The following is a 19,046-nucleotide window of genomic DNA, read 5'->3' as shown; positions in this document are numbered from 1 at the left end:
GGTATGTAGAGGATTGAGGTGGGAGGAGGGCTTGAAATCAAGAGAAGAGAAGGTAGAAAGGGAGAGTGCAGGGGATGGGGTCAGCAGCCCCAAAGGATGCTGGTGAGCCCTAGGAAGGCCTAGCCTCTCTGGGCAGTGCCAGGGATCCCAGGGAGGAGGGTGTGAAGGTGGTGTGGCTCCCACCCCTATGATCTTTCTCTCCTCTCCCATGTGACCTTGTCACACTGGCAGGATCAGTCCTGCCCCAGGCTCTGGCCCCATTTCAGGCTCCAGGCAGGAGGGATAGAACAAGCTATTGCCCACCTTTGGAGTGTCATCATCAAGTCACCCTTGCTTCTGTGCTGTAGCTCTGGAAATGCAGCTTCTGTCTTGTTCCTAAGACTTGGGCCCCACCCTGTGCCACAGTCTGGTAACTGAGCCCTGGTTTCGTTCCCTCTGCCAGAAGCCCTGTCTTGGTAACCCTCTTAGTTTCTCTGGTGCCTGTCTACTTCTCAGGGATTAGATTTTTTCCCTTAAGCCCCAGACTGGAAGCGGGGGGCCCTGTTTCCTTCGAATAGAGGGAGACAGTATATCTTAATGACTAAGAGCATAGGTTTTGACATCAAATAGGCCTGTGATCAAAAACCCTGGCTTATGGACTAGCTGTGTGACCTAGGTGAGTTACTTAACCTCTCTGAGAAAAAAGTGAAGTATCGTGCAGAGTCTTGTGACTCAAAGTATGACCCGTGGACTGATATACCCTCATCAGTGGGAGTTTATGAGGATTGCAGAATCTCAGGCCCCAACCCAGGCCTGAGTTACCTTTCTGCATTTTAACAGAATCTGCATTTTAACAAGACCCCTGCCAGGTGATTTAATGCATATTAAAATTGGAGAAGCACTCATGTAGAGAAAAGAGGACAGGTCCAGGAAGAACTATTTTTGAATCCCAGCACTAAACCCCAGTCTTAACCGTAAAATGTGGATGGTAATACCCACCCCATATACTTGACTTAAGGATTATGTATATGAAGTTATAAAAAAAAATTGGTACAGCCATTATGAAATACAGTAGAGAAGTTCCTCAGAAAATTAAAAACAGGAGTACCATATTATCCAGAAATTCCTTTTCTGGGTATATATAGCCCAAGGAAACGAAATCACTGTCTTGAAGAGATACCTGCATGTTCACTGCAGCATTCTTCACAATAGTCAAGACATGGAAACAACCTAAATGTCCAGTGATGGATGACTGGATGAAGAATATTATCTAGCCCTAAAAGAAGGAAATCTTATCATTTGTGACAATATGGATGAAGGTGGAGAGTGGGATGCTAAGTGAAATAAACCAGATACAGAAACACAAATACTGCATGATTTCACTTATATGTGAAATCTAAAAAAAGACAAACCCTTAGAAGCAGAGAGTAGAACAGTGGTTTCCAGTGGCTGGAGAGGTGGGGGAAATGTTGCTCAAAGTATACAAAGTTTCGTATATGAAGGATGTAAGTTCTAGCGATCTAACATACAGCAGGGTGACTATAGTAAAAAGTACTGTATTGTGTACTTGAAATTTGCTATGAGAGTAGTTCTTAATTGTTCTGACCCCCCCACACACAAAAAAAGGGTGGAGGTAGCTATATTAGGTGACAGATACGTTAATTAGCTTGTTAGCTTGATTGTGGAAAACATTTCACAATGTATACATATATCAAAACATCACATTGTACGTTTTAAATATATACACTTTTTGTCAAATATACCTCAATAAAGATGGGGAAAAAAAAGTTATAGGCACAGCTCCCAATAAACAGTGGATGCTCAATAAGTGGTATCTATTAATATTACTTCCACTTGCCTGCTTGGCTTTCCAAACCTGTTCCAGTGCCCTCTTATTAGAATACCTTCCTGATTCTGACTGCTTTAATAGACTAACTCCCTTCATCTGCTGCCAGGCTGGTCTGTACTTTCTTCCAGCATCTGCAATGACAATGTTCCCCAGGATCCGCCCCATCTCAGTGGGCCCTGTCTAATAATTCCAGATCCCAGCTTCTTCCAGTTTGATTGTTCAACTCATGTTAATGAGAATGATAATGTTAATGGAAGCGTGCCCTACCATAGCCCAGGAACGAACGTTCATTCCACCAACACTGATCAAGCACCAACTTTGTAGCAGGCACAGTCCTGACTTCAGGAGCTCACAGATTACTACGGAGAGGCAGACAAGTGGACAGGCAGTGACAGTATAGTGTGGCAGGTACTGTGATGGAGGAAGTGCCAGGTGCTCTGATGGAAGAAATCCTGGAGCACAAAGCAAGGCCACCTAATCTGGACTGGAGATCGGGAAAGGCTCCCTGGAGGAAATGACTTTTAAGGTCAGACTTGAAGATGAGCTGGAGTAGATCAAGAAAAGAAGGAGCTGGGCAGAGAGACCAGCTTGTCCAAAGGCCTGAGAGGAACTGAGGTGAACTCAGTGTGGCTAAAGAGTGGAAGTTATCAGGGGATCCGACCGCAGAAGAGCCTGGGAGGCAGGTGAAGGCTGGTCACAAAGGACCTCATGAACCAAATTAAGGGAGTGTGAATTTTAACCTACAGGCACCGAGCAGCCATTAATGTTTTTTTTTTTTTTTTCAATTAATGTGTTTTAAGGTGCTGGTGTGTGTGTGTGTGGCAGGGTTGGGGTGGGGGGGTGGTTATATTATCTGATTTTATAGAATTGGTGGTATAACCAGTCATTCTTGGGAAAAGTGACATTGAGTTTTCGGATTCATCATTCATTCGGATTCATTCATTTTCCGATTCATTTCTGTTTCATTTGCAGAGGAGATTCTAGATTTGTGGTCACAGGTAGGGAACGAAGGGAACTACCCAGAGAAGCTGAGAATTAGACATGAGAAAGGGGAGGGGGCTCAGGAGAAAGGCAGCCAACCACATTTCTATTCATCTGTAGATTCCACCTTCAAAAGGTCCCGCCTCCTCCCTTCTTCCCCATTCTCTCTTTAACGTCATGAGGCAAGGCCCCTTCTCATGCCTGGATAATTGCAATAGCACCTTAACTAGTCTTCCATCTGCTCATCTCACCAAATGACTGGCAGACTCAATTTTCTAAAGTACCACTTCTAACATATCTGTCATTCATAGAAACTTCCGGGGCTCCATGTTGTCTCAGAGACAAAGCCTGAATTCCTGACTGGCACTTAAAGACACTTCATAAACTGGCCCCAGATTGTCCCAACTTAGCCCTTCACAACCTCCCATCTCCAGATATGACTGGTCTCCTAACAGTACCCTCACCCCAGGCTGGGCTTTCCCACCTCTTTAAAGTTATTGGGACTTTTGCTGCCTGCCTCTCCAGGCACTGCTCAGTGACTCTTCTTTTTTTTTTTTTAAACTATTCCACTATTAATAGAGAAATTGTCAGCAATATATCCCAGAATCACTTAAAAATAGCATTAGGGACTTCCCTGGTGGTGCAGTGGTTAAGAATCCACCTGCCAATGAAAGGGATACGGGTTTGATCCCTGGTGCAGGAAGATCCCATGTGCCGCGGAGCAACTAAGCCCATGCACCACAACTACTGAGCCTGCACTCTGCAACTACTGAGCTCACGTGACGCAACTACTGACACCCGCGGGCTCTAGGGCCCACGTGCCACAACTACTGAGCCTGTGTGCTGCAACTACTGAAGCTCACGTGCCTAGAGCCCATGCTCCACAAAAAGGGAAGCCACCACAATGAGAAGACTACACACTGCCACAAAGAGTAGCCCCTGATCACCACAACTAGAGAAAGCCCACGCGCAGCAACAAAGACCCAACACGGCCAAAAATAAAAATAAAGTAAAATAAAATATATTTTTAAAAAATTAAAATAAAAAAATATCATTAACTTGTGAAGTCCACAATGATTGAGAATCTCAATCTACTGATTGAGAATCAGTAGATTCTCAAGACTGAGTAGCAAAATTATATTTTTCCCATTTTCAAATGTGGAAATTCAAGTTTTTAAAGGCCTAGCTGGCTCTGATTAAACATTCAGCAATACCACAATATATATAACTAACAAAAATGTTGACGGAATGGATGAGATCCTCTGATGATTCTTTCTAATGTGCATTTAGAAAAAAAATTTTGTTTTCTTTTTTTCTTTCTTTATTTTTTGGCTGTGTTGGGTCTTCATTGCTGTGCGAGGGCTTTCTCTAGTTGCGGCAAGCGGGGGCTACTCTTTGTTGCAGTGCACGGGCTTCTCATTGCGGTGGCTTATCCTGTTGCAGAGCATGGGCTCTAGGTGTGCAGGATTCAGTAGTTGCGGCACGTGGGCTCAGTAGTTGTGGCTCGCAGGCTCTAGAGTGCAGGCTCAGTAGTTGTGGCACACGGGCTCAGTTGCTCCGCGGCATGTGGGATCTTCCTGAGCCAGAGTTTGAACCCGTGTCCCCTGAGTTGGCAGGCGGATTCTTAACCACTGTGCCACCAGGGAATTTCCTCTAATGTGCATTTCTTAATTGAAGTATAATTGATTTACAATGTCATGTTAGTTTCAGGCATAGAGCACAGTGATTCAGATATCTATCTATCTATCTATCTATATTCTTTTTCAAATTCTTTTCCCTTATAGGTTAATACAAAATATTGAGTATAATTCCTTGTGCTATACAGTAAGTCCTTGTTGTTATCTATTTTATATGTAGTAGTATCAGTGGCTCTTCTACGAAAGTACTTTTTGATTCAGCAGGGCTGCTCCTGAAACACAAACAAAACTTTGTTGAAACTATGCAAGTACAGAAATAACACCCAAGATCTCCTACCAAATCACATTAACTATTTTCAATTCTCAGCTTCTTTCCAAGGTGTGTGTGTGTTTCTATTATATACATACATACAAAAGTACATATATGGTATATATATAGGGCTGCTGTGGGTACATACAATATGTACATAATCTCATGTTCTAGCCATTAGAATTCCATATTTCTGCAATCTTAGATTTTATCATTTTTACGATGGCAGATGTTCCACTACTATCTATAAAATGGAGAAAACAATATTGCCCATCTTATGGGTTTACTATGAGAATTAAACAAGTTAAAACAGAGACACTCAAACTTGACCATGTTGCAGAATACACGGAAGGCTTATTAAAATAAAACATCTTAGGCCTTGGCCTCAGAAATTCTGATTCAGTAGGACAGGGTGGGGTGCCTGAATCTGCATTCTGGATGCTACTAGATCAAGTACCATACCACACTTTGAAAAACCACTGAATTTATACATGTAAAGTGTTCAGAATAATGCCTCGCATATAGTAAGCACTCAATAAATGGAGCTATTTGCTATTTCTGTGACAATATATGAAAATTTACTTGTTTGATATTTAGATTGCTTATAGTTTTATAACACTTTTATTGAGACAATTCATATACCATAAAATTCACCTTTTTACAGTGTACAATTCAGTCGTTTTTAGTATATTCAGAGTTGTGTAACCATCACCACTACCTAATTTTAGAACATTTTCATCACCTCTAAAAGAAACCCCCTTCCATTAACAATCACTCTCTAACCCCTTGTTTGCAGTTTTTTGAACTTATAAATACTGTCTCTGTAAATATATATATATATATATATATATATACATGGCTTCTTTTCTTTTTTTGAAAGATTTTGTCAGAATAAATTCCAAGAAATAGATTTCTGAGTCAATGATTATGAGTATTTTTACGTATAGCATGATGGTTAATTTTATGTGTAAACCTGACTGAGTCATGAAGTGCCCAGATAGTTGGTTAAATGTTATTTCTGTCCATGATTTCAAACTATATTACAAAACTATAGTAATCAAAACAATATCATATTGGCATAAAAACAAACACATAGATCAATGGGACAAAATAGAGAGCCTAGAAATAAACCCACACATGTATGGTCAATTAATTTACTACAGAGGAGCTAAGAATATGCAATTGGGAAAGAACAGTCTCTTCAATAAATGGCGTTGCAAAAACTGAACAGCTACATGCAAAAGAATGAAACTAGACCCCATCTTACACTATACACAAAATTAACTCAAAATGGATTAAAGACTTGAATGGAAGACCTGAAACCTTAAAACTCCTAGAAGAAAACATAGGCTGTAAGCTCCTTAACAGCAGTCTTGACAATGATTGTTTTTGGATCTGACAGCAAAAGCAAAGGCAACAAAACAAAAATAAACAAGTGGGACTACATCATGCTAAAAAGTTTCTGCGCAGCAAAGGAAACCATCAACAAAATGAAAAGGCAACCTACGGAATGGGAGAAAATATATGCAAATCATATATCTGATAAGCAGTTGATATCCAAAATATATAAAGAACTCATACAACTTAAATAGCAAAAGAATTACCTGATTAAAAAATGGGCAGAGGATCTGAATAGGTCACAAATTTATGTTGAAATGGAAACTTTTCATAATACAAATCCTGATAAACGGTATAAAATAATTGGTTAATGGACTGCGTAGGCTGTCAAGGCACACTGAGCTTCCATGCTTGGCCTGAAACAGCAAATAAATGCTTGAGGCAGAGGCATGAGGACTGGATACCTAGGCCCTGCCTTTTTCTTCCTGAATCCCTCAAAAGATTTAGAAACCAGGATTTTCCCACCCTGGTTGCCGAGATATGGGAGTTATTCCTTGTTTAATTCCAGAAGACCACTCCAAGTCAGGAAATCTGATTGCTAGTCCTAGCTCTGCTCGACAGTTGCAGGTAAAATTCAAGACCATCATTTCCCCTTGCAGTGCTTACTTCCCAAGGCAGACGATAGGAACGATTAATACCCACCCAACTGACTTCATCAGCCTGTGAGAGCAGGAGTGAGCTGACATACTTTCAAGTATTGGGGAAAGATGAGACAGAGCATAACGAAATACTATATATGCACAGGCTGGGTTTAAACCAAGTTCTGCCGGGGCCTGTGTGACCAGGGGCAAGTCACGTAAATCTTAACTGGCTTCATTTGTTAAACGTCCCTCCCTTCACGTCGCCGAACTAGTAGGAAGTGTTGGGGCTGCAGCTGGGGGCGTCTCTCCGCAGCGCCCCCAGGTGCGTATGAGGCGCGTGAGTGTCCTTACTGTCCGTGTCTAAACTGGCTCTGGGCTTCTCTGGCCCAACTCTCCTATTTATAGATGAAAAAAGCTCAGAGATCGAATGACTTCTCCACGATCACACAAGGGCCTTGGGGTCTGTGAGGAATCTAGCGCAGCCCGCCTTCGAACAGCAGCCAGCAATGGCGGCTTCATAACGTGGCCGCCTTCTCAGAGAGATGCCGAGGCCCGTCACCTAGCGGCGGGTTCAGGCAATGCAAGAGAAGCCTCTTGAAAAAGACTCCGGGTACTGCGGCGTCCAGGAGCCAATATGTTCTCAGTTCGCTCAGTTAACTCCTTTTTTCCATTGGGTCTTTCTACCTGTCAATCAATCAGTTGCCGAGTTTTTACTGGCTTAGCTCCACTCATTCTACTCAATTTACTAATAACATGCTTCTTTCCAATAGCATCTTTACGTCGTTAAAGCTCCTCCTAAGTCTGACGAATTTAGCCAGTTCTTCTATTCCATTGGCTGGACCCGGCCCCTCCTCTCGTACATCCTGTTCGGGGCGGAAGTGAGAGAGCCCTTATTCCTATTGGCTTAGGTTTGCAAGCGGCGGCGGCCTCTCGTCTATAAAGACAACGTCAGCTCTCAGGAAGTACAGTTCCGGAAGGGGCGGCCTTTGTGAAAATGGCGGCGCCGGTGAGTGTAGTGTGTGTGCTTCTTCGGCTTGGTATTGTGGACGTTTGTTTTCTCCTCAGTGCCTCGAGGCAAATTATTGGGGCGAGGGAAGGGTGGTGATGGAAATAACTCCAGGGAGGCGCCCTCCCTGCCACAGCGGGGCAAAAGCAGTAGTAGGGAGACGTGGCTGGAGTTACCGCTCCTTTCCAGTGACCTGAGAGGCTGGCGGGCTCTGAGGCGAGGTTGCATGTGCACCGGAGTGGGAAGGCAGGAAGTCCGGGTGTTTGAAGGAGAGAGGGGGCTTTTCCACCTCACATGTTCCTTCTTATAATCCTGAGGAAAGAATGTTTTTTTCTCTTCTCTCCCTTCCATAGGAGGTGCTGGAGTCAGACCTGCCAAATGCCGTAGCACTTTTGAAAAACCTCCAGGAGCAGGTGAGTAATGGCACCCCTTCGGAATAGATTAGTCACGAATCGGCTTTGACTTTGCCGCACCTCTAAACTTTGGTTATTTGGGGGCACATATTTGAATGACCAGATAACAGTAAGAGCAAAATGATATAATGAAAACCTTTTCAGGCTACAATTCAGAGTAATTGATTTCTGCGTCCAAAGGAATACAGAAAACTCCAGAAAAAAAGCATCTGAATCAATTTTCTTTATTCTTAGAGTTAAGGAAACCGATGCCGAAAACGGTGACACGATTTGCCCTTTGGGTGCTTAGCTCATATACGTTTATATAGTTCTATGCATTGCAAGTTCAACCGGTACAAAGCTACAATGCCCCCATCACCACTGTCCCAGCCCCCATCCCCTCCCCCTGGTTTGGTAAGATGGTCTCTTTAGCTTTAAGAAGAGGTGGAAAGGTTTTTCTACCTTTTGAAGAAGTATCAGAAACCATCTCTCCTATACTTTCTCAGAACTGAAAAAATAGTGGTGTACTTTAGGCAGTGTTTCAGATAATTTTTAGGTGGCATTGTTTAGCTTTTGCACTTCACAGCTCACAGAGATAACTTGATGTATTCTAATCAGTGGGTTTACTTGGATTAATTTCAGGTGATGGCTGTCACTGCACAGGTGCAAGCTCTGACCAAAAAAGTTCAAGCTAAAGCCTATCCTACAGAGAAGGTAGGACATAACTGAAGAGTAAGCACCCCTTGACTTGACGTTCTCAACAATTCTTTCCATCGTAGACATATTGAGTGTCTTGTATGTGCTTAGTGCTGGAGCTTTGAAGATGAATAAGATCCAGTTTCTGAGCTGAAGTCGAGTAGAGAAGGCAGGTGAAAGCAATAGGTATAAGCAGTAGCAGTCATGATGAGCGGCTGTGCGAGCTGAGGAGCAAGATTAAATATCACGGAGCAGAGGGAATTAGCGTGGGCGTCTCAGAGGGGTAACAGGATTGTGAGGAATAAATAGGAGTCAGAGGGATAGAAAGAAACAGCATGTGCAAAGGCACAAAGACCTAAAAGCGTGGTGATATTCTGGGAAAGGAGGTAAGTCGTGTAGTGTGCTTGGGTGTACATTTTGTGTGTGTGTTGGGGACAGAGAAGTAGTCACTCTGTGTGAAGAGCCTTGTAGGCCAACTGTATTTCATTTAATATAAAATGCTGTTAATTGGCGACGTATCACTGACTTACATTGAGTATACAATGTTGCTTGTTAATCTATGACATAATGCTAAGATACCATTGATTTAAAGATGTATCCTGACTTCAGAGATGTTAAAATATAAAAATGATGTCTATCTTAAAATTAAATATGGTAGTTTTCAAATTAAGGTCTTATAGAACCTTCTCAGGGACCATTGAGTGTGGGGCAGTATAGAAGGAGGTCTCTGGGGACTTCCCTGGCGGTCCAGTGGTTAAGACTTCGCCTTCCGATGCACGGGTGTGTGTTCAATCCCTGGTCAGGGAGCTAAGGTCCCACGTGCCTCGCGGCCAAAAAACCAAAACATAAAACAGAAGTTTATTGTAATAAATTCAATAAAGACTTTAAAAATGGATCACTTCCAAAAAATCATTAAAAAAAAAAACAATGGTCTCTGGATCCCTCATACCTGCTTGAGCTGGAAAACTTGGGTGTTACCTGTTTTATGTATTGAGCTTTTGTCCTAAGATATCATTTAAGCAAAACATTCCATAGGTCAACAGAAATATGCAAATCATAGTAGGTTAATAAAAATCATTGAAGGATTTTTAAGCATGAGATTTACAGCGGATTGTGTTTTAAAAAGACGTGATTTTTAAAAAAATTTTTAAATTTATTTTTGGCTGCGTTGGGTCTTCATTGTTGCGTGCGGGCTTTCTCTAATTGGGGCAAGCGGGGGCTACTCTTCATTGCAGTGCGCGGGCTTCTCAACTGCGGTGGCTTCTCTTGTTGCCGAGCACGGGCTCTAGAGCGCGTGGGCTTCAGTAGTTGTGGCATGCAGGCTTAGTAGTTGTGGTGCACAGGCTTAGTTGCTCCACGGCATGTGGGATCTTCCTGGGTGAGGGGTCGAACCCATGTGCCCCCTGCATTGGCAGGCAGATTCTTAACCACTGAGCCACCAGGGAAGTCCCCGAATTTTTAATGTATCTTCTTTTTGCCTTTTCTTTCGCATCATTCATTTTCGTTCTTTTCTTATTTCTCATTTTTTAATATTCGCTTTTTATTTTGTCTTTCTCTCATACGCTTGTAACCCATTAGAACTTGACAATGCCCAAGCATGTCAGAAGAGCCTATTTCTCAAATTCTTGGCTATCTTTATTCTGGTATCATGCTTTGATCCATTTTAATGCCTTTTTGAGATGGGCTGTGCACGTGTATCTTAGATCATTATATATTTATTCACCGAACAGATATTTATTAACCTTCAGGATCAAAGACTTCTGGTAGGTGCTTTTTAGGCTACAAAGTACTTTCATATCTTATTTGAGCCTCATAATTACTTTTGGGGGTGGGAAGGAATTACTGTACATATTATAGATGAGGAGACAGAGGTCATGATTTACCCAATATTTGACTGCTAAATGCCTAATTCAAAACTTGAACTCAATTTGTCTGTCTTTAAATCCTTTGCTCATCCTCCTGTAGCATGCTAGTGTTGATCTCAATAGCTTAGCATGTTGGTTTACAGATACCTAGGGCTTGGGTGTTGGAGTCAGGCTGAGTTTGAATCCCAGATGTACTCCTATTACTATGTAATCCTAGGCAGAGTATTTAATCTGTCTGAAATAGGTCTTCCGAGGGCTGTGGACTTTTTCATTTTCGTTTTATGCAGTCACGGTGACTTTTTTTTTTTCGGTGACTTTTTTTTAATAACTATAGCTTAGGTCTGCTTACACACGTTACTTTTTTTATTTAAAAGAATACACTTATAATTTATGATTTTCTGCCTGTAAGTATAATACATTTTTTTAAAAAAAAATTTTTATTTATTTTTTGGCTGCATTGGGTCTTTGTTGCTTCGTGCGGGCTTTCTCTAGTTGCGGCGAGCGGGGGCTACTCTTCATTGCGGTGCAAGGGCTTTTCATCGCAGTGGCTTCTCTTGTTGCAGAGCACAGGCTCTAGGCGCGCAGGCTTCAGTAGTTGTGGCACATGGGCTTCAGTAGTTGTGGCACATGGGCTTCAGTAGTTGTGGCTCGCGGGCTCTAGAGTGCAGGCTCAGTAGTTGTGGCGCACGGGCTTAGTTGCTCCGCGGCATGTGGGATCTTCCCAGACTAGGGCTCGAACCTGTGTCCCCTGCATTAGCAGGCGGATTCTTAACCACTGCGCCACCAGGGAAGCCCCTAATACACTTTTAATTTTAGAAAGTTTAGGAGATACATAAAATCACAAAGAAGAGAATTAAAAATCAGTGTAATCACCATTCTGAGATAATCACTGGGGTACATTTTTTATTTCGTTGATTGTAAAAGTAATATATGCTTGATGGGAACCCACTTTTTCAGTACAAGCACTCCATTTCTTGCTTTTCCTCATCTCGATCCTCAGGGGTAGCAGTTGCTAATTATGTTATTTTCGCATATTTTTCTATACATATAAAATGTGTGTATTATACTTCTCACCTCCCCCCCTTAATTGGAACCACATTATTCACACTTTCTATACAGTGTAGAAAGTGTGTCGACATAGATAAGTCCATGTCAGTATGTACAGGTCATTGTTTTTACCTATATTATATAATTCCATTGTATGGGGATAAAATCAGTGATTGTTTTGGTTAAATTAATTTAAAATTCATTACTGTATGGAGACATTTCTGATTGTCACAGCTTGGGGGATGGCATCAATGGGTGGAGGCCAGGGATGCTGTGGAACATCCTTCAGTGCCCAGACAGCGCTCCACAGCAAAGAATTACCTGTCCCCCAAATGTCAATAGCTCTGAGTTTGAGAAACCTTGCTCTAGTCATTTTGGGGGATACTTTATTGATTTTCCTGCTCTTATTGTCATACAGTAATTCTCTAAGCTGTGCTTCTGTTGTATTAGCATAATTTTCTCTGTGGCCATTTTAGGTACAGCCACTTCCTTGAGACTACTCCAGATACCTTATATGAACTGCATGGAAAAAAATTTGAACTTGGAAAAAATTATCCTCTTCTCCCTAGACTCTCCTCCTTATTCTGTGGTTAAAACTGAATTTGCATCTCTTACTGTTTGATTCAACTCAGGGTCTCAGCCTTTTGGAAGTGAAAGATCAGCTGTTGTTAATGTACCTGATGGATCTGAGCCATCTCATTCTGGACAAAGCCTCAGGAGGGTCTCTTCAGGGACATCCTGCAGTTTTGAGACTGGTGGAGATTCGCACGGTATGAGGCATTTGTCATCTTAGAGTTCTGCATTTCTATATCCTGAACTCCAGGACTGACACAATAGCTCTCATTTAAGTGGGTGTTCTCATGTTTAAGGGAGGAAACCAAATGAAAAAAAGCATTTTTGTCTTCATTTGCTCTACTTTGTGCATATTTTAGGTGCTTTATCTGGCAACTTAACATAGGGACTTTTGGTGTATGCTTAATTTTGAGGAGGACATGTAGTCCTATTTAACCACATTATAGGTTTTGGAAAAGCTTCGTCCTTTGGACCAAAAACTGAAGTATCAAATTGACAAACTGGTGAAGACGGCAGTGACAGGCAGCCTCAGTAAGTGGGGGAAGCTGTAAGGTTATGTGTGGGCCGTTCACAAAGTTCCAGATCTTGTAAAATCTCTTGGGTCTTTTATTTTAGGTGAGAGTGACCCACTCCGTTTTAAGCCTCATCCCAGCAATATGATGAGCAAGGTAAGAGGTAGCATTATCCCGATTTTCCTCAGGAATCTAAGCCTGAATGAGCCTTGTAATGCTCCTGGATCTCCTGGGATTCTCTTACTACCGTTGATTCCCAGCTTGTGCCTTAGAATGTTGAATGTGAGATTCCCCTTTCTCCCTCTTGTTTGTATTCCCACCTTCCCAGAGTACTTCAGCTTTGGATTTTCTTATCACTTGTTTGACTAACGCTTCCTAAGTTTGTGGACATTATGTTCCTTTTGTAGTTGAGCTCTGAGGATGAGGAGGAAGATGAAGCAGAGGAAGGCCAGTCTGGGGCTTCAGGGAAGAAATCTGGAAAAGGGACAGCTAAGAAATATGTTCCACCACGCTTGGTTCCAGTGCATTACGGTATGAACTGTGGAGGCTGCTTCCTCAGCATGAATTGTGTTTCTCTGTTCTGGGATAACCCTTGCTGATTTTTATCACATAGATGAAACAGAAGCTGAGCGGGAGAAGAAGCGCCTAGAACGAGCCAAGAGACGGGCATTGAGCAGTTCTGTCATTCGTGAACTAAAGGAGCAGTACTCAGATGCTCCAGAGGAAATCCGTGATGCTCGGCATCCTCATGTTACTCGACAGAGCCAGGAGGATCAGCACAGGTCCGAGTCCTTGCAGTTAGAAATTGTTTTCTATGCTGTAGAGACCTGGCCTTTGAATGACGATGATTAAGTCTAATTCCAAGAGAACCCACATTATCTAGAAAGTGGAGTGCAAAATTTGGTGTGACGGTTTCTAAGAGTTAGCGGTTTGAAGTACAGAATAGGAACTAGCGGGGGAAATGTCTTTTTTTTTCCCCCAGGGGTTCAGGCTGAGCAAGTGCTACATGGAGGAGAATATATGCAGTTCCACCTAGTAGGATTTTAAAGTTCTGTGTTTCACTATCACTGCTGTTTATTTTCTGCAGAAAGCAAGAAAGTCACGTTTTTATAATGGCATGGAGAGTGCTAGATAAGTTCAGGGAAGAAAAGTAGAAAAGCAGTTATAAGTTGAACACAGACTCATCAACTTTGCCCAGGTGTCCATCTCTGCAGTTGGTAGGTTTGAGTGAGAAGGTTCATGTAGAGGATCCTGTTTATGGAACTGGAATATAAAGAATTTCCTGTTATAGTTTAAGTATTCCTGTGGATGGGCTGTGAGTTCATCTCTGGGGAGGAGGGAAGTTCTAGTGCAAAGAACATTTCATTGAGTATTGAGCATTGAGTGTTGAGCACACAGTATCACCTCACTAAATACTATAGTGACTTGCTATGAAATTTCTTGAGAACTGTCTGAACGTGGGGTGAGTAAACACCTGGGCCCAGGTTCTTGGCTGCAACTTTCTGCCTCTATGGTCTGAGCATGCTGCAAGTGGTGTCTGTGTTTCTCTGGCAGGATTAACTATGAGGAGAGCATGATGGTGCGTTTAAGTGTCAGTAAGCGGGAGAAAGGACGGCGAAAACGAGCAAATGTCATGAGCTCACAAATTCATTCCCTCACGCACTTCAGTGACATCAGTGCTTTGACAGGAGGAACCCCTCATCTTGATGAGGTGAGGAAGTGATACAGTGATGGGAGGTGACCTTCATGCTTTCAGCTAAATGTATGTGGGCTTATTACCGTGAGGAACTTCGGAAGGGACACTAAACTTGGAAGCTCACCGCCATTCCTTCCCTTCTCCATGTGTCTCCAGGATCAGAATTCTACTAAGAAGCGGAAGAAGATACCTAAGAAAGGTCAGAAGAAAAAAGGTTAGTGAATGACTAGGACTTGGGTGATCAAGTGCAGGATGGGGTTTACGAATTGGGATGCCAGCTCCGGATCTGCCATCCTAGGTTTTACCAACCTTTAGAGTATCTCTTCCATACTGGGTGTTAATCTCTTCAGAGGTGGGCATTTATTTTTTTCTTTCCCAAGATGAAAATCAGCATCATTCACAAAAGAGATTTCTGGATTCTATTTCTGAAGGCCCCACAGTTCCTGTTCAGGTTTCCTTAAGTAAACTATGAAAGTGTGACTTGAAGGAACCATTATCCCATTTCAGTTTCTATCCTGCTTCTAGTCTTTTGTCCTGGGAGGATATAGAGAGTATTGCTGAGGGAACCCACTCCTATCGAGCCCTTCTCTCTAGATGTCCTTTTTTTCTGTCCCTTTGGCTTTTCCCAACTGTCCTTTGCCTCATTCTTGGTTTCCCTTCCTTTCAGGTTTTCGGAGGCGGCGGTGATTATGGGTGTACATATTTAATTTATTTTTTGTCATCCTGGGATACTTCTAATTTCACTGTATGTAGGTTTTTTCCTCGGAATTCATTAATTATTTGCTCTGGACATGTGGAAAGATCTTTATTAATAAAATTGATTATACTTACGAATTGAAGCCCCTTTTGCACATGTATTATATGACTGGAATCACTGGGTATGGGGTATTTTTGGTGAGAGGGTGATGGAAAAGGGAAGGATGAGGTTTTGGGGGGAATAAGAAAGTTTGGCTTTATATGGTTTTCTTTGATAATACATTTTCACCAGAAACTAAAAATTGGTTATTTAATCAAAAAATATTGAGAGATTAGAGTAGTATAATCCACTCTTTCAACCCCACGTTGCCCCAAGTTCCTGTATGATTTGTTATAATTATAATACAGATCATCTGAAATATATGGATTTTAAGATTTATTAATGTATCTTGCTGGCCACCAGGTGGCATTAGTGGCTTAGGAAACCTCCTTTGGTGCTTGACTATAATCAAAAGCTAGATAGAACCTTTTCTCATTACCAAGAGTTATTCTTGTCTCCACTTCTCTGAAAATTTTTCCTTTCTTTCGAAAATAGCATGGACGTAGGGCTGATCTTAGGTCAGTTATTGAGAGTTAGAGTTTATCTGGAGAGAACAGTAGAGTGAATGAGAGGAGTGTGAAGAATCAGTATAGTCTTGTGTTTTTCAGCCTCTTTGACCCTCTTTCAACAAAGTCTTCAGTTTACCAGTGAGCAAACGCCAGCCCTTTTACAAAGAGCTTGTGAAAGAATGCCAACAAGCAGGCAGACAGAAAATTCCTGAACACCAAGAGAATGAAAACCCCTCAGTCATATCAGCCCAAGTCAGGAGACTGGTGGGAGTTACATATCTGAGATCTTGTATACTGTTCAGAGAATGACTTCTGTTAGTGAGAGATCCCTCTGGCCTTGGATAATGTAGAAGGTGGAAAGAGGGACGGGAAGAGAGTTGAGTCTAGAAGTAATTCATTGGAGTTAATGATGTGTCATGGAGAGGGATATAATTTGGATCATTACATCAGTAAAACCTAGTTGATTATAAGTCCTATGAATTTGGACTTATACTGGTCTGCCCAGTTGGGGTGGGGGGTCTGTTTTCAGTCAGCTGTAGCTTGGTAGAAAGTAGTTAAGAGAGACAACCCAGTACTATCTTCTGTTAACTCTGTGATCCTGGGCAAATCATGTGACATCTCTGGCCTTTAATTTTCCTCAGCTGAAAAATAAATGTATTAGACTGAGTCTCTCAGATTTCCTCCAAACCAGAGAGCCTAGAGCTGTTTCTCATGGATGGTAACCAAGATGCGCTTACTCCTGGGGCCTCTGACTTAGTCCCTGGCAGATCTGAGTGACCCTGATGTGCCCAGAGCCCTCATACTTCCATCTGCTTGAGTGAATCTAAGCAAAGAGCCTCAAGAACATATTTAGAGATTCTTTTTCCTTTCTGGCTGAACTAACTGGACAAAAGGTTAGGACTACTACATTCTCTTTTTAGGACTAGCTATTGCATTTGCATCTAATTTATTAAGGATTTTTGGATTGTGGGAACTGACAAGGAAAAGGAGATGCTCTTTTTTTAAAAAAGATCTTAACTTTGTGTTACATCCTGAGCTAAGTGCTTTATACTTAATCCTTGCAAAATATATGTTATCTCTATTTTACTAATGAGGAAACTGAGAAACTTAGGTTATTTATTTGCCCAAGGTTACACGACTAATGAGTTAGAGAACCAGTGCTTGGGGAACACAGAGGATGGAGGACTGCCAAGTGTCCTGGGGTTCATGAACGTCTTCAGGATTTTGTTTTTCCTTTTTTTTTCCTTTAAAAATGTATTGGTAGGCAGTTTATGACCTGTAGCTCTCCCCTCTTTACTGCACCATTTCTGTTCAAGCCCTTGCCTTCAAAGAAACCACAAGTTCCAGACACTATTCTGGCCTTTTTGTATTATAGGAGTGAACTGAACAGACAAAAATCCCTGCCTTTGTGGACCTTATATTAATTGAATCCAGTCTTTAATCTTAGGAAATCTTGCTATCCCTGCCCTTCTAGATGACAGGCGATATTTGAAAGAGGTTTCCAATAAAAAATGAGTAATCTTGAGAATATTTGCACCAGAGTCATCAAACAATGTTTAGAGTCCATTGTTGACAAAGTTTTGCGTGGATTCTCAACCTGTAAAACAGGCAAAGGCTAGGTTACTGTGGTTGAAGCGAGGATGAGGGATCCTGGAGCTTCGAGTTCTCATGGCCCACTTTCCCCAGGATTTCTGAGGAGCTCCTAGGAACCTTTAGAACTCCATAGAATGTAGTTTAAAACTCACTTTTACAGTAGTAGGGCAGGGCAACTGAGAAGATTTCAGGGTTTCTTTATGGCTGTCGTTTGCTATTCTTTCTCTTATTCCTACTCAGATTTAGTTCTCTGGTTGTTCAGACCACATGAATGTCAGATTTCATCAGTGCAGTGCTAACGGCAGATCACTTCCAACGTTCACTAAGTAACGTATATCGTTAGTGCTCATGGGCACTTGTTCAGTTTTATCATGTGATGGTAAGGAGAGTCTTGGGATTTATTATTACCTGTTTTAATTAATTAATTAATTTATTTATTTATTTATGGCTGTGTTGGGTCTTCGTTGCTGTGCGCGGGCTTTCTCTAGTTGTGGTGAGCCGGGGCTACTCTTGCTTGTGGTGGGTGGGCTTCTCATTGCGCTGGCTTCTCTTTTTGTGGAGCACTGGCTCTAGGCGCCTGGGCTTCAGTAGTTGTGGCTCACGGGCTCTAGAGGGCAGGCTCAGTAGTTGTGGCGCACAGGCTTAGTTGCTCTGTGGCATGTGGGATCTTCCCGGACCAGGGCTCGAACCCGTGTCCCCTGCATTGGCAGGTGGATTCTTAACCACTGCGCCACCAGGGAAGCCCTGTTTTAATTTATTTAATCTGTCATTAAAAATGTGAAGAATCCTTCCTCCCTGGAAGTACAACAAATACCACGGATCACATTTCTCTCTCCCCTCCATCTGCAGAGCTTTTGCATTCTCTCTGTCATTCTTTCTACCCCATACCCCCAGCCCCCAGGTCTGTTTGGTGGGGGAACCCTTCCCTTTCCTTCTCAGAGCTTGGTGGCTCCCTGGGGGTTTCTAATGATGGTTGGGAGTTGCGAGGAAGCAGCTGAGTAAGGGGCATCCATTGCCCCAGGGAGGGAGCTGTACTCCAGCATCCAGTGGGGAAAGGAAATCACTTGGAAATAAAGAGAAAATCTTTTCTCCAGTACTGATAAGCCTTAGTATTGTCATCTGAGGGGGTGGGAAGAGGGTTTGATCAAGGCTTTTTTTGTCTCTGAAGCTTTGTTTTGTTATGTTTTTATGAAGGCTTGGGCAACTGTCTGTCAGGAGTTCACAGCAGTCTTCATGGCTACTGTATTAGAAAAACATGTTTATGAGGGAAGGATGACTCAATTATGTCCATTTTCAGCACCATGGAGAGTTCAAGCTTTCTCATCTTGTTCCTTGCCTTGGGTTGGTGGAAGGTACAGAGCTAAACCAATCCATAGAGCTGCCTGGTGTAGACCTGCCCTTACGCATAGCGCAGTTTATCTGTTCCATCTCCATTTCTGATTGGTATGGATTGAGTGTGAGTCAGCAGCAGTCCTGAGTATCCCCATCCTCCCTGGGATCTATTAGGTGTATAAACCTCTGATTCATGTTGAGACTTATCCAAGGATTTGGCTAATTTGACAGAGTCATATGAATGAAATACTGCCTTCTGCTCTATTGGTAACATCATTCATATTGTGATGCACG

The 19,046-nt window shown here is 42.3% G+C and overlaps 1 protein-coding gene across 3 annotated transcripts in view; it reads left to right on the top strand.

Moving 5' to 3' along the window:
* Positions 1–7,692: 7,692 nt before the first annotated feature.
* The window catches only part of NGDN (neuroguidin), a gene marked incomplete at its 3' end in the record, with an annotated part of 39,859 nt that continues 28,505 nt past the window's right edge, over positions 7,693–19,046 (top strand). Inside the window, exons 1-11 of one of the 3 annotated variants that reach the window (XM_079913989.1) lie at positions 7,721–7,741; positions 8,095–8,154; positions 8,776–8,847; positions 12,374–12,511; positions 12,761–12,845; positions 12,930–12,982; positions 13,234–13,357; positions 13,440–13,608; positions 14,381–14,537; positions 14,679–14,736; positions 15,190–17,588. In XM_079913989.1, the coding sequence (XP_079770115.1) occupies positions 7,730–7,741; positions 8,095–8,154; positions 8,776–8,847; positions 12,374–12,511; positions 12,761–12,845; positions 12,930–12,982; positions 13,234–13,357; positions 13,440–13,608; positions 14,381–14,537; positions 14,679–14,736; positions 15,190–15,209 (948 nt within the window). In that variant the 5' untranslated portion in view covers positions 7,721–7,729. Of the gene's footprint in view, positions 7,742–8,094; positions 8,155–8,775; positions 8,848–12,373; positions 12,512–12,760; positions 12,846–12,929; positions 12,983–13,233; positions 13,358–13,439; positions 13,609–14,380; positions 14,538–14,678; positions 14,742–15,189; positions 17,589–19,046 lie in introns of those variants that run through there. The other 2 variants (XM_079913990.1, XM_079913988.1) reach the window with 2 other exon arrangements.

The sequence above is a fragment of the Stenella coeruleoalba genome, assembly GCF_951394435.1.
Source record: "Stenella coeruleoalba genome assembly, chromosome: 2".
NCBI lineage: Eukaryota > Metazoa > Chordata > Mammalia > Artiodactyla > Delphinidae > Stenella > Stenella coeruleoalba.
This window is presented reverse-complemented; position numbering and strand designations above follow the sequence as displayed.